Below are 15,366 nucleotides of genomic sequence, written 5' to 3' on the forward strand. Positions count from 1 at the left end.
CTGCCTGCCAAGCAAGCAGGCCGGATCATGCAGAGAGTGTGGTTTATTTTCTGTGAATTACTCAAGTTGAATTTAAAAAATGATTTTATAAATATATATATAATTGTATTTTTTTTTTTTTTTTTATAAGGGCTCATATTATAAAAGTTTTCTTTCTATGGCATACACTTTACCATTCATAATGATAATATCAATTACTCTTAAAATAACACTATAGGTTCAGGAACACAAATGTGTATTCCTGATCCAATAGTGTTAAAAACATTGCCCCTCTTAAATAACTAGAAAACTTACCTTTATCCCAGCACTTTGCGGGTCTGCCGGCACTGGTCCCGCCTGAACTGCCTCCCTGGCTGAGAACATTAGAATTGATGAGCACAGCCAATCCAATGTTTTCCAATGGGAAAGCATTGGATTGGCTGACATTGCAAATTATAATGATCTCAGCCAGGGAGCGATATGCTATGCTGGCCAATCAGCATCTACTCATAGAGATGCATTGAATAAATGAATCTCTGTGGGGAAAGTTCAGCATTTTCATGCAGAGTGTAGAGACGCTGAACATCAGTGCTGCATATTGTGCTAGGCTGCCAGACTGACCCAGGAAGCACCTCTAGTGGCCGTCTGAGTGCTTACCACTGGAGGTGTCCCTAGGCACTCTCTGAAAAGACAGTGTGTACATGAAAATTACTATACTCACCAGAACAACTACATTAAGCTGTCCCTTTAAGTAAAACATATTTGCAACTCTGGTCAAGTTAACTTGATTTTTTTCTTTCTGCCATATTGCTACTTACTTTTGGCCGAGTATCCACTACATAAAGAAATTCACTTCCTGGGTTTGCTTTTCTTATGGCCTGCAGCATCTGTTCATCTTCAAGACAGCGAGCACTGAAACCTGACAAGGGCTGACTACTCCGACAGATAGAGGCCTAACAGAGAAACAATAAGAACAATTAAAAGAACAAAACAACTTAATTTAAGGTCAGATTCTGATATTCTAAAAGCTCAGAAATGTGTTTTCAATGCTGATTGTTTTCTACTTTGCAAACTTATAGCATACCACCCAACACTAGGTATACCTATTACCCAGTATGTTATTAGTGATATGTTGCAACCTTGAAGAAGGTGTATCAGTCCAGCTGAATGCCCACATAAGTATGTTTAGAAGAGCCATGCATTGGTTGTGTTTATTGACAAACTTCATCAGAAATATTGAAGTATATAGGCCTCAATTTAATATTGTTGGATACGATTTTCATTTTAGATATTTTTGGATAAACTTTTAAAATAATTTATCATTATGAAACATATTTATATTTTTTTACTTTTTGCCATATTGATATATTTTATGTGAAATATCTTTTTTGATATTTTAATAACATTGTTTAAAACAAGTTTGTTTAAAAATACTAAATAATTTAAAAAGCTTATCCAATGAATATTTATACGAGGTCCCAATGCTAGCATATAGTTTATTTTTTTTAAATCTCAGTGTCACATTATACACTCACTACTCTCTTTAACCCAAATTAAAGTTTAAAGCGTACCACTGGCCTAAAGCTCTATCAACATATTTCCAAATGATATTTCCAATGATTTCCTAATTGTAGATGAAAACATACAGTATATGGCATGTAGTGACCTTTGCTGTAAAGGTTTTAAAAAAATATTTTTATCAGCAGAGCAATTTGATAATACTTTAACTTGCTAAGATACACTGTCCCCTCTGTGTTAATTGTATGCACAGTTGTTGCTTTGTTTTATATCTGAAAATCTTTTTGTAAAATTTTCTATTGAATTTTTAATTTTTTTAAAAAAATGTTTGGTTCAATCCCCAGACATTTTTGAACAGTACCCATTTTTTGGAGACTTGCAATCTGCACTTAGTAGTCAGAAATGAAAGACTGAAATACATTGGTTTCTGGAGCTAGGCTTGATTACAGACAATGATTACATACGTTATTATCTTGGCAGTAGTACGACAGAGTAGGGAAACGCCCACGACTGCGGAATTTGGAGCTGCCTACGATTATTGGCACCGTGGCAGATTTTGGTACATATAGCTCTGTAGGATACGAGTCACATACCTAAAGAAAATTTAAAAAAAAAAAAGGATACGAAAAAATGAAAAGCAGCATATGGTGATACAGGATGCCAGGCTAGATCTTGACAGAGTAGCCTGCGAACTAGGATGAAATCATACCCCCCCATCCCTATCTGTGCCCTTAATTATTAGGCAATGCACAATGCATGCCTGCTCTGCCAATAATATGTACAGTGAGATGGATTTCATTGCAAACAAAGAGGAAAATAGGTAGGAGGGAGGGGTTCTTGTGAAGGGGAAAACTAGAGACACAGAGACAAATAGAAACTGATAAAAGCAACATGGCATTTCAAAATGGATACACATTATTCCATGGATGGCATCTGATTCCACAGAAAGGCTATGGCTATGCTGGCTAAACAATAACCACCTATATAGCAATTTTCTCCTGGAGGGACTTGAAGCGCTTTAGTAATATTTATAGTCCCATGAAATGTATACATGTTTGTCCTGAAAGGCTTGTATTAAAAGGTAGGTCTTAAAAGGTAGGTCTTAAAAGTCTTTTTAAGTAGTAGGATTAAAACAATTTTAAGGCTAGAAGATATGTTTATAATATTAATTTAAAAAAAAAATTATAAAAGAATTTGAAACTTTTTTTTATTTTTTTAATTAAAGAGTAATCTCTTACTCGATAGTCACGGTTGACATCACTGAGCTGCCATAGACTTTTTGGAAGACCCATTCGATTATGCTCTTCGTTCAAGTCAATCAGCTTCCAGCCTTCCTCTCGTTCTTCTTTATCCAGCTTTGGGTTGAATGAAAAGCAGTATAGCTCTTCATATTTTACTGGGAAAAAAAAGGAAAAACACAAGCAATATAAAAATGTATAAATTAAACATGTAGTATTGTTTCATATTATTCAAGGATCACAAACAGGTTGCATAATGGCAGAGATCCAATAACAGTATTAGATCTTCCCTTAAAGGATCACTATAGTGTCAGGAAAACAAAGCGGTTTTCCTGACACTATAGTGACCCTTAGGGTGCCCCCACCCTCAAGGTCCCCCTCCCGTGGCACTAAAGGGGTTAAAACCCCTTCAGCAGCTTACCTTATTCCAGCGCTGGTGACCTCTCCTCCCCGTCCGACGTCAGTTCCCCCGTCCGACGTCAGTGGAGCCGATAGGAAAGCATTTCTCAATGCTTTCCTATGGACGCTCTGCACGATGGATGCGTAATTCGCATCCAGCGTCGCAGATGCACCTCTAGTGGCTGTCCGGAAGAAACTTCTATGTTTGCATCTGAAGGGTTAAAACCTGAGGGACCTGGCACCCAGACCACTTCATTGAGCTGAAGTGGTATGTGTGACTATAGTGTCCCTTTAACAACAAAAACACAACAAAAAGGTAAATTAAAGTAAGTAAAGTACATAATTATTATTATTATTTTATTATTTATATAGCACCATCAGATTCCGTAGCGCTGTACAATGGGTGGACTAACAGACATGTAATTATAACCAGACAACTGGACGTACAGGAACAGAGAGGTGGAGGGCCCTGCTCAATGAGCTTGCATAAGCGTACTCTAGTAAAAGCTAGATCTCTGTGTGACATTTTCACATTTTGAAGGTCCCCCTCCCCCTGATTGATGGCTGGAGATATGGTGAGAACAACTAATCATGTGTTGTTTTTTTGGTTTTCTTTGCTAGGTCTCCATTAAGAAGGAATTTCAGAGACCAGGGCCATCTGAGCCTGATGCTCCTCAAAAGAGTAGATGATACACACTTAAAAGGCTGTGTTACCACTCTGTCAGTTTTCAGTTTTTCATAAAGATAAAAGCTCAGACAGTGCGACTTTCATTTGATTACGTATTCTCTCTAAATCTCTCCACAGCCCAAGCCTGTCTGACTTAGGTATGACCAAGTCAGTAAAATGAGGGCGCAATAATTTGTTATACCATCAAGAGGCCATAGAGGCGTTGGGAGGGGATAAAAATGTCAAATTCATTTTTATTGTTAACAAGTTGTGATGGCAGTGTGTCTGAAATGGTCCCAGGACCCTGATAGTTTTGGTTTTTTTTTATTACTGGGGAACAGGATGATGCGTGGACTATTTTATTTATTGCTCGTGCATCTTCTGTTGTGGTGTTTGTGGACTTGGAGAGTTACTATCAACCACTTTTTTTGGAGAAAGTAAATTGCAAGGACCCCGTCTGCTTTTTGTTTCTTTAGTTCTTATGTTCCTTATCTGCAACTTGACATCATGAAGGCACAGCACATGCAGGGAATGAACTGGAAATGAATTATGAACTCATTGTCTTTATTTATGTACCTGGCCGTGAGAGTCGGACCAACGATGCGTAAATGTCATGGCAGTCTCTCTCCTGCGGAATCAGCAGCTGGATGACTTGGAAGTTCTTACAGCGGATGAGAAGTGGACACCCAGTAGCTATTGTTGCTTGCTTTTCAATGCTTGTGATTTGACTGTGAAGGATCTAAACCCCCAAAAAAGAAAAACAAAAAAAATATATATCCACCCTTTCAAGGGATAGTAATAGCTTAGGAATGAAAACAACTTGACTCCTAACAGAGAGACAGTGCCAAAACACTCTTTGCCCCATATTCACTACAATGAGCTGTCGTGGTTATGATGCTTAGAGGAAACCATTGAAAATAAACAAATACCGCTCACATGTGCCATAATGACACACGACATACTGTCAATCTGCAGGACAGTAAGCAAGAGGTTAGTCACATTGGCTTTATAAGGACCAGATTTATACAGAATGCTCTAAACCAGGGGTCTTGAAGATAACATAACTGTGGGCCACAAGCCAGTATGATTCATCCCCTGGGAACCTCAGATTCATACTAACATATGTGCAATCATGTGCATCTGCACACACAACTTAACACTCTCATGCACATACACAGTTGCACAGTTACTCACATCTACACACTTTTAGGCACACACGCATCTACACTTTAACGTAAACACACACAGTTACACACTGCCATACCAACAGAAACATACACACCTTATATCCATTCCATTCTCCCTCTCAGTATGTGGTGTACCGTGGAGTCATGTCAAAACAAAACAGGTGGATTCATGCCATAGGGAAGAATTAAGGGAGTCAGATCTGGAATGCAGGTCAGTACTTTGAGACCCCTGCACTAAACCAACCAGGCTGTTTGTTAAATAAGAAGTGTTAAAAGTCGAACCTACCCAGGTCTCTTTACGTGTTTCTGATAGGTTTTCTACAAGGATGACATGGGTTGCTGTCAAATACAATGTTCCCAAGGCTGCTCTCCTGGAGGATATCCGGTCAAGTAAACGGACGTTTTCAACCTTCAAAGGAATAAGAGAAAAAAAAAAAAGACAAACAAGGTAGATAATACTATCACACATTAAGCTTGTGTTCAGATGCACTTAGCCTACCTATTACATGGCTAGAATTATAATAGTGACCATTCAGAGCGCTGTCTACTCAGTTAGCGGAGTTCAATTTTCAAGGTGCCAATTTTATATTATTCATTTAATTGTGAAACCGAGGAGAAACATGAACCCTGTCCAGTCAGTTGCAGATTCTATTATGAGTAACTTCACTTTACAAACCTGCTACATCTTCTCTAACTGAACAAAACTGGTTTTCTAAAGGGACATACTAAGATGTAAAACTACAAATTCCATGAAAGCATTCCAGCCTCGTGGCCAGGAAAGAATCATTGAAGTTTTAGTTCTTTGAAATGAGTGCATTTACAACTTTATATGATGCCTCTCAGGAGGCTGTCTGTGGCAGTTTCCAGCTGGCTATAAGATTTGGATGTGGAACCTTCACTGAGGATTTCACACCAGCAAAAGACCATCAAGTCAAGTCTGTGTACCCATGGTACTTCACCATCATAATCTATCTTGAGCAAGGACACAGATTACGTAATGTGCAGGTTTTAAAAATAACCCAAATTATAGAAAAAAATGATAGAAAAAAAAAAGAAGCAAAATACAAAATCTGTGCATTGAGCATGTGGTAGAACTTTATTTTTATTTTCTGTACATTAATGATCAAGTATTGCTCCTTAGCAGCAATCAACACATGGTTTGAGTATGCCGCAATGTTTTTCCCATCTGTGTGCTGCAGTTTCACTCTTTATACTTGCATACTATATAAAGTCTGGAATGGCAGCCAGCAGCATTATCAATGATAAAGGATTGAGATATTAACTCCCTCTGTTGCCAAACTTTGTTAGAACACGTTTCTCAATGACCCACTGAAGCCTTTGTAAAACACTTACGGTACTTGCCCAGAGAAAATGCATGACAATAGATGAAAGTAATTTATCAATATACCCATTACTTGCTCCAGATCCATTTCAGAAGAGAAATTTTACCAATTTAACCATCAACACTATGGTACCAGGCTAAGTTGATATAATAGGATACAGATAGTTTAATAACCGCACTAAATAATTTTCCCAGATTCAAAACCACAATAAAGTCACTCAACTGATCAAAATCAATGAGAATCTGTTACTTTCAGAATTGACAGTTCCCTGATCTTCACCCAAGTAAAGGCAAGTTAAAAATAATAATAATAATAAAATAAAAATACTTCTACTGCACTTCCACGTTGCAGGAATTTAACAAGTGTGTGCCTCTGGCATCTAAGAGGGAAAACACTATCAACACACATGCACATTCAGATTTTGTCCAGCTGTGCCATATATTCATTCTTCTGTGCTTATCAGACCAATTTAGGGGCCAACATTTATATTTTCAGAGAAAAGGGATAGGTACAAGTTGATTAGAGTTTACTACAGCAAGTATTAGGCACCAAAAGTAACATTTTAAGGAATCTTGTCTCTTTTTGACCTGTCAAACATTGTTTTAGGGGAATAGTTAAAGGATCACAAAGCGGTTTTCCTGACACTATATTGCCCTGAGGGTGCCCCCACCCTCAAGGTCCCCCCTCCCGTGGCGCCAAAGGGGTTTAAACCCCTTCAGTTACTTACCTTAATCCAGCGCCAGGCTCCCTCGGCGCTGGTGACCTCGCCTCCCCCGCCGATGTCAGCTCCCCCGTCCGACGTCACTGGAGCTGCATGCGCGGCAAGTTCATTCAAGCTGTCAATTTCTCAATGCTTTCCTATGGACGCTCTGCACGATGGAGGCGAAATTTGTCTCCAGCGTCGCAGATGCGCCTCTAGTGGCTGTCCGGAAGACAGCCACTAGAGGCTGGAGTAACCCCAAATGGAAACATAGCAGTTTCTCTGAAACTGCTATGTTTGCATCTGAAGGGTTAAAACCTGAAGGACTGGCACCCAGACCACTTCATTGAGCTGAAGTGGTCTGGGTGACTATAGTGTCCCTTTAAGTGTAGCAGAACAATTCAGCTAGCTAGATCAGGGATAGGCAACCTTTCCGTAGTACTGTGCCAAAAAAGGATTTTGAAGTCTCTCGGCGTGCCGATCCTCTGTTTTAAAATTGACGTGCATAATATGTTGCCATATTTTGCTTGTGTTATTCATGGGTGCTGCAGTTGTTTTGTAGCATTGTACTTGTGCATGTGTGAACTGTTATATTGTAAATTATTCGTTCATGAGTAGTTTGTGGTATTGTATATGATCCCTGTAAAAGTGGGTTGTGTATGGGGGTTGCTTGTGTAATATGTCACAATGTGTGTATGTGACAGGCTGCTTATGGGGCTGTGTGAATGTGTGTGGATTGTCAGTGGTGTTGTGGGAATGTGTTTGTGTGTGGGGGATGTTTGTATTATTTGTATGAGGGGGAGACTTATTCGGAAGTTCAGTGTATACCTATCAGTGTGGGTGGCTTCCCTGCGGTCCAGTGGGGACCGGGCTGACCAGGTACAGGTTAAGGGCAGACACTGCAATAGCTTCTGTGGGCTGCTCTAATCCAGTGCAGATTCCCATTCACAAGTACTGGGATAAAGTGATCTGAGGTTACTTCCTATAAGTACTGAAATGCGTAAATTGATGATTTCCCCTAACCACTAAAATTTTACTAAGGACTGTTGATGGGCCAGAGCCAGTCTAGCTTTGGCAGCCTTGAGTGTCGTCTAAAAGCACCTAGAGTGCCGTGCATGGCACACGTGCCGTAGGTTGCTGACCCCTGAGGTAGATGATCTCAAACCTTCTTCCCAAATTAGAGATCATCTGCTCTGTACAGAGAACGAGATGGGGAAGGACAAAGCTGGGTCCACAGTCTATTTCATTTTGACAGCCCCAGATTACACAGACCAGCAGCCTCTGGGAGGTCATCAACTCACATCAAGTTATAAACAAACTATAAAAGAAGATACATTATACAAACTAGCAGAATTGTAAAACAGCTTAAAGGGACACTACAGTCAGGTAGGTCAGATCCCTTGAACATGTAAGTGGTTGCTTCATGGGCTGCTTCTTGCACTAACATCTTGTCCCGGAGCGAGTCCCGTGCGACCTCAGTTGGGGCTCTAGGAGGCTTAGGGACTCGGAAGTGGTACTCCAGCAGGATGGATTTTGCTTTAGCTGGTAAGAGAAGGATGCCATCAATCTTTGTAAGTAGTGTGGGATCTCAGGGTCCTGCACATCCTCTGGAACCCTTTGCTCGCCGGCATCTGTTCAGGAGGTGGAGTACACGCCATCTGGGTGATGCCTCCATTTGCAGGTGCCACAGCAGTCTCACCCTCATTTTCATTCGAGGAGTAGAAAGATGCCTCCCGTGTGGGCGTCATCTTGGTAGGCCTCGGCCACAGAGTTATTCTGAACAAATCGCCGATATTTTTAGAAGTCGGCGTTGTCTCACTTCGTAATTGCTTGATTTGTGTCCCATTATGTTTGGACAAGTGTGGGAGGTAAGTGGAACTTCTAATTCTGCTTGTATTATGCTTTTTCAGCCGATTTCTCCCAAAGTTCAGTGCTCACACGTCTGCTTGAGTTGATCGCTAGCTCCGCCCCTCCCCCCCGCAAGCTTTTTAATGTAAACACTGCCTTTTTTTTTTTAAACTTATACATAAGGAAAAGTAGGGACTACTTTTCCTGATGTATAACCTGCAGGTTAAGAAAAGTTAACGAAGGCTGGAGTCAGGCTTCATGTCTTTTATTAACTGCGGTTAATACTTACCTCCCTCCACATGCGGTTAATACTTACCTCACTCCACATGTTACTTATGGCAGCGTTGCATCATCACTTCTTTACAGTTCCAAGTACACTGCTGGAGGTAATCCCAAGGAAGAGCCAAGGCAGAGGTTTCTGGGGTCATCATCTTACAAATACTAAGATTACAGCGATATGAATTTGGACCCAACGAGACTGGCTCAAACAACGTAAGTAAAACTGATCCCAGAGTCACCATAGACTGAGCAAAGGGGGTAGGGATATTAAGTGACAGAGCTGCTTTAAAAGATGAATCAATGAACCGAACAACTGTACGACCTTATTAGCCAACATGGAACAATGATTATGTTGTAATATTAATGCAACACTCCAAAGCACCATAACCACTACAGACGACTGTAGGGGTTTGACTGTAGTGGATGGCAATTTTCCACAATAGGCAGTCAAACGGTTTCAGTACAGTTTGACAACTTACCAGGGTCTCAAAAAACAGCCGCAAAAACTGATCAAGGACAGTATTGACTGTGAGAACTCATCTGACACTCTTGGCCAATGCCCATGGTCCTGCACGGTTCTGCTTAGCTTTGTAGAAGAATCCATATTTTATATGTAGGTGAAAACTGGAAGCAGGGACTGCAACCACAGGCACCTGGTAAGACCTACATACTAAAACAGTTTGACTATACAAGTGGTAGACAACCTATGGCACTCCAGATGTTATGGACTACATTTTCCAGATGCTTTCCTAGCATCAATGCTATAACAGCACCATGGTAGAAGATGTCCACAACATCTGGAGTGCTGAAGGTTGTCTATCCCCTGGACTCTACTGTGGGATGGCCTCAAAATGCTCCTGACACCATAACCACTACTGTAATGGTTACGGTACTTGGAGTGCTCCTTTAACAATAAATTGATTGATATATACAAAGGAAATATTTCCATTGTTTCATATGGGTACTCGAAGAGAAACAAAACACTGCATATATGGCACAGTTATTACAATCAACAGTACTTTTGCTATATTGCATTACGGGTTTTGAGATGGATTTATTTCCTGTTGGATATAAGAAGTATTCTGGCTCCTAGACTGAACTGAGCCACAAGGGGCACTTTTAAAATACTAACATCCCCAGTGATCTTCCATTAAAACAATATTTAATATGGCATTAAGTTAAAACATTTAGCTATCTTACAGGCAGAATGGGGAGGGGGCAAAAAAGGACAAAACTCACAAATTATTTCCATTTGTTGTTTTTTTTTTAACCTTCCAGCAGGTCCATTCATTGATCTGTGAACTGTCAGGAAATGATCAGGAATTATTATTTTATTATTTATATAGCGCCAGCAGATTCCGTAGCGCTGTACAATGGAATCAACATGTTTAGGCCACAGTGAAAAAAAAAATCCTCTAGTTCCCCTACATTTACAGCTCTGCTATTTTTTAACTAAAATTTGAAATTGACCGATCCAATTCCCAGTCAATTTAGTGAATAATCTTATTTTTATGGACTTTCATACTTGCAAGTGAAATTATATCGACAGGGTTATTCACTAAAGTGTAAACTGTCGTGAATGTAAAGTGAACTTAAAGGAACACTATAGTTCTAGGAATACAAATCCATATTCCTAACACTAATTAGAGTAGTCGGATGCCTTATGTTTAATAAAAATCAAGAAAATAAAAGTTTTACTTGCCTTTATACTTGGCACTGCTTGCCTCATAGAGAAGCATTGGAGACGTGATGTGCATGCGCATCCAATTAGTCTAATAGGAAAGGATGGTCCAATTCTCCTCATTGAGAAGCACTGGAGACCAGATGTGCATGTGCATCCAATCCGTCTTATAGGAAAGGAAGGTCCAATTCTCCTCATAGAGAAGCACTGGAGACCTAATGTGCATGTGCTTCCAATCCGTCTTATAGGAAAGGATGGTCCAACTCTCCTCATAGAGAAGCACTGGAGACCAGATGTGCATGTGCATCCAATCCATCTTATAGGAAAGGATGGTCCAATTCTCCTCATAGAGAAGCACTGGAGACCTGATGTGAATGCGCATCCAATTCGTCTTATAGGAAAAGGATGGTCCAATTCTCCTCATAGAGAAGCACTGGAGACCTGATGTGCATGTGCATCCAATCCGTCTTATAGGAAAGGATGATCCTATTCTCCTCATAGAGAAGCACTGGAGACTTGATGTGCATGTGCATCCAATTGTTCTAATAGGAAAGGATGGTCCAATTCTCCTCACTGATTAGCACTGGAGACCAGATGTGCATGCGTATCCAATCCGTCTTATAGGAAAGGATGATCCTATTCTGCTCATAGAGAAGCACTGGAGACGTGATGTGCATGCGCATCCAATTAGTCTAATAGGAAAGGATGGTCCTATTCTCCTCATAGAGAAGCATTGGAGACGTGATGTGCATGCGCATCCAATTGGTCTAATAGGAAAGGATGGTCCAATTCTCCTCACTGAGAAGCACTGGAGACCAGATGTGCATGCGCATCCAATTAGTCTTATAGGAAAGGATGATCCAATTCTCCTCATAGAGAAGCACTGGAGACCTGATGTGCATGTGCATCCAATCCGTCTTATAGGAAAGCATTGAACTCAATGCTTTCTTATGAGCAGCCCCGCCATGTGACCGAGTTTTACTCAGTAAGTGCAGCAGAAGCGCCTCTAGCAATCTGTCAATTGTGTTTAACCCTGCAATGTAAATATTACAGTTTCTACAACAACTGTCCTTGTTTTACACTGCAGCGTTAAAATGACAAGACTGTACCCAGACCACTTCATTGAGATAAGGTGCTCTGGGTGACTTTAGTGGTCCTTTAATTTATTTGAGGCAAGAAAAACATAAAAAAAAAAAGTAGATTTGCATAATGTTTCCTCTAAAAAGTTTAATTCATGACAATTCAAAATGTAACTTCATCCTTCCAGCTCACTTCTGGATACAATACTAGAGAAGGAGAAACAAAGCATTCTTCATCTGGCGATTTACAAACACAATAAATATATATCTAGTAAAGGTCATTATTACATGAACCATGGGAGTTACAATTCACTGAATCTTAAAGGCAGGTACGTCATATTCCCAAGTCCCCCCAATACAACACATCTCTCTCTAATCCTAAAGCATCACTGTCACGTGTTTGTTTGTTTTTTAAATATATTTTGAATTAATTCATTTTGAAGGATGTTCCATTTTGTATTTTCACACATTCACAAGAGGGAAATAGTATAACGGCCCCTAGCGTCTTCGTGCTAGGAACTGAGAGGGCCTGGTTCCAGAATATGGAGAGTACGAAGAGGAAATGATTTTGGCTAGTATTTCTAAATTGGTCCTCTCCCACTGAGTACCACTAAAAAAGAAGAGAAGTCACCTTCGGATGTCATTGAAAAACATGCTAACCTGACCTGTGTCCCCAATAACACCATTATCATCTAAGACTCTGATAAGGACATTAACCTCCAGTACCTAATATCACTAAACGTCACTAAGAACGATGACGCCCCTCTTTAGCCTAGGATGTGATTAACATGATTCCAAATAATCCAATTCTCTAAAACAAAACTGGGCATCTTCTATTAAATTAAAAAAGCTAAAATGCCTGTAGTATGTTTAGTTTCCATGGTAAGTTGTGGATGAGATGTAGTTAATTGAAAAAGAATTAGCTGGACCTAGGTCAAAAAACATTCATACACTCAAATCTACCATAATATCCTATATTTTGCAGTAATTTCTCACTTCAAGACATTTGGCAATTTAAAAGAAAATGTCTTTATGGGTGGCATAAAAGCAGAGTTTGCCAGTAGATCTATTATTCTAAGGATACTAAGATGATATGCCAGATTTGCCAGTGAGGTCGTAGACAGAGCTTCCTAGATTCAAGGCAACATAAATAGAAATAACAGTAATTCATGTTGTAATCCCTGATTATAAGGCAGGGCCTGCTCCTCTCTGCTGTAACATACGTAGCAGCAGCGGATCTCACATTGTAAACAGTACATGCTGTGTGTATCATTTAAACAAACCCTCCCAGATGCATTATTTTCTCACAATCAGCATTGGAAAATAAACATCCTTAAAATCATGGAGGAGAGGGAGCAGCTGTCACGCCTTGCTGGGAGGAAGATGTAATAACTGCACAGTGATATCAGGGTGGATGCAGGAATGAGTCACCCTTATGCTGGATACATTGTTACTGTGTTTCCTTCCACATCACCAACGTTCCACTAACCTTTGGCAATCTGATGTGCTCCATGGCGTCTGTCCTGATGGGTAGAGCAGTGCTGGTCAGTGCAGGGAGATGCTGAGGGCCATTGGGTGCTCCTACAAAGGTGACGTGCAGAGTGAATGTGTCAGTCGCTGGCACCTCCCCCCCACCCAGGTGCTGCACATGTGCTGTGTATATAGCGTTAACCAGTTCGCTGCTGCATGGGGAATGTCACACCGCCCTGTGCTGGGAACAGCCTGCCACTTACAGTAAACGTCTCAATTCTGTGCAATGTGTTCCGTAAGTAGACTGCTCCCCTATAAAGCCATTAACCGCTTTCCTGCTGGATGATGATGCTTGTTTCAAGCACTGCACTTTCTTTTATAGATACAGGATATTGTTGAATATTTCAATGCATTATCTACAGAATTACAAAATGAAGGCATCTACAGAAGAGAAATGAAAAGCAATATATACACATGGGCTAATACTGTAAACATTAGTGGGTAATTGTGCCTTTAAATTGCACTCACAAGATCACAGAAATAAATGGGTATCTCCCCTCCTGGGGTATCTAACCTAGGTTAAATATGGAGAGGGAATCACAACATAGTGTGTTGACAAACTTGGGTACCCGTAATGTGGCAATGTTAACAAAACAAAAAGGGTTTATTAGGACAATATAGACTGCCTGTTTTGTAAACAAACACTCTAAATAATATTAGATGTGTTCTTTTATTTTATTTTATTTTTTAGTATTTTTAAAAAGCACTAAACGGACACTATAGGCACCCAGACCACTTTATCTCATTGAAGTGGTCTGGGTGCAGTGTCCTGGTCCCACTTAGTCCTGCAATGTAAATCACTGCAGTTTGGTAGGAAGTTGTGGAACTTCCTGCTTGCTAGGGGATTTTTGGTCACCTAACTGACGCTGGACATCCTCACACTCTGCATGAGGACATCCAGCATCAGTAAAATCCCCATAGGAAAGCATGCAGCATCCATTGGATGACGTCGGAGGAGGAGTAGCGCCGACCCAGCTCGGAGGGACATCAGCACTGGAGTCAAGTAAGTATAAAGAGGTTATTTTTTACCCTTTGGATGCCAATGGGATGCTCGGGGGCGGGGGTGGGGGGATCAGAAGAAACTATAGTGTAGAATCCCTTTAACACCTATTGTTATTAGTGCACTTGTACTGTGTTCACCAAACAGTCGATCCTTCTTTGGTGAAGTAAACATTAAGGAGATACAGTACATGTGCAGCAACCACTGCGGTTTGCCAATCCAATGCCTCTCCTAAACACTATTACTGTCACAAAACCACAAATTAAAGTAGAATGGCAAAACTGATGCAAAAATAACCAATTTGTGACTATGGCTGTATTGGAGAATTTTTCCAGATCAGTTATTTTTTACTCAGTTTTACTATTCGGATTTAATTTGCGAACATTCAGAGTCTAGTGAATAACCATGAAAGAAGCACTGAATCCAATTCTTCTCCATATGAAATATTAGCCATCATACTCTTAGTGATGCTGCTGAACATGAACACCTTTTAAAATCAAAGGACATAAGGGGAAAAAAGCCTTGATTGGTTGACTGCCTTACAGTTTCTAGATTCATATGTTCAGCCTAATGTAAACATTGCCATTTCTCAGAAATATTTTGTGTATCAATTTTGCCAAAAATATCTGCCATGGAATGTGGTAAAATGTGTTCTGCACCTCCTCTTCCTTATTATTCTTGCAGTTCGATCCACCTCCTGTGACATCACTTCCCCTCACAGCAGCTGGGAAGGATTCCCCCGGAGGACAGGTGAGCAGAGGACTCAGGTGACATAGAGGGGGCAGTGCTGCCAGCATTGGTTGTCTGTTGCCAGCATGCTAGTGATAGACACCCAATATTCATATTATTAACATTATCCAGCCTGGAATTCTCATTTCATGATGGCTAATGAAGCTGCCAGAGATAGAGTTACACTTC

At 40.3% G+C, this 15,366-nt stretch overlaps 1 protein-coding gene across 1 annotated transcript in view; it reads right to left on the reverse strand.

The window, feature by feature from the left end:
• Positions 1-13,634, reverse strand: part of MTMR7 (myotubularin related protein 7) — a 33,587-nt gene extending 19,953 nt beyond the window's left edge. The window contains exons 1-6 of the mRNA XM_063459987.1: positions 13,408-13,634; positions 5,275-5,397; positions 4,378-4,540; positions 2,736-2,893; positions 1,962-2,090; positions 798-932 (exon numbers count right to left, since the gene is read on the reverse strand). Coding sequence (XP_063316057.1) covers positions 798-932; positions 1,962-2,090; positions 2,736-2,893; positions 4,378-4,540; positions 5,275-5,397; positions 13,408-13,431 — 732 coding nt within the window. The 5' untranslated portion in view covers positions 13,432-13,634. The remainder of the gene's footprint in view (positions 1-797; positions 933-1,961; positions 2,091-2,735; positions 2,894-4,377; positions 4,541-5,274; positions 5,398-13,407) is intronic.
• Positions 13,635-15,366: the final 1,732 nt, after the last annotated feature.

The sequence above is a fragment of the Pelobates fuscus genome, chromosome 6 (assembly GCF_036172605.1).
Source record: "Pelobates fuscus isolate aPelFus1 chromosome 6, aPelFus1.pri, whole genome shotgun sequence".
Taxonomy (NCBI): domain Eukaryota; kingdom Metazoa; phylum Chordata; class Amphibia; order Anura; family Pelobatidae; genus Pelobates; species Pelobates fuscus.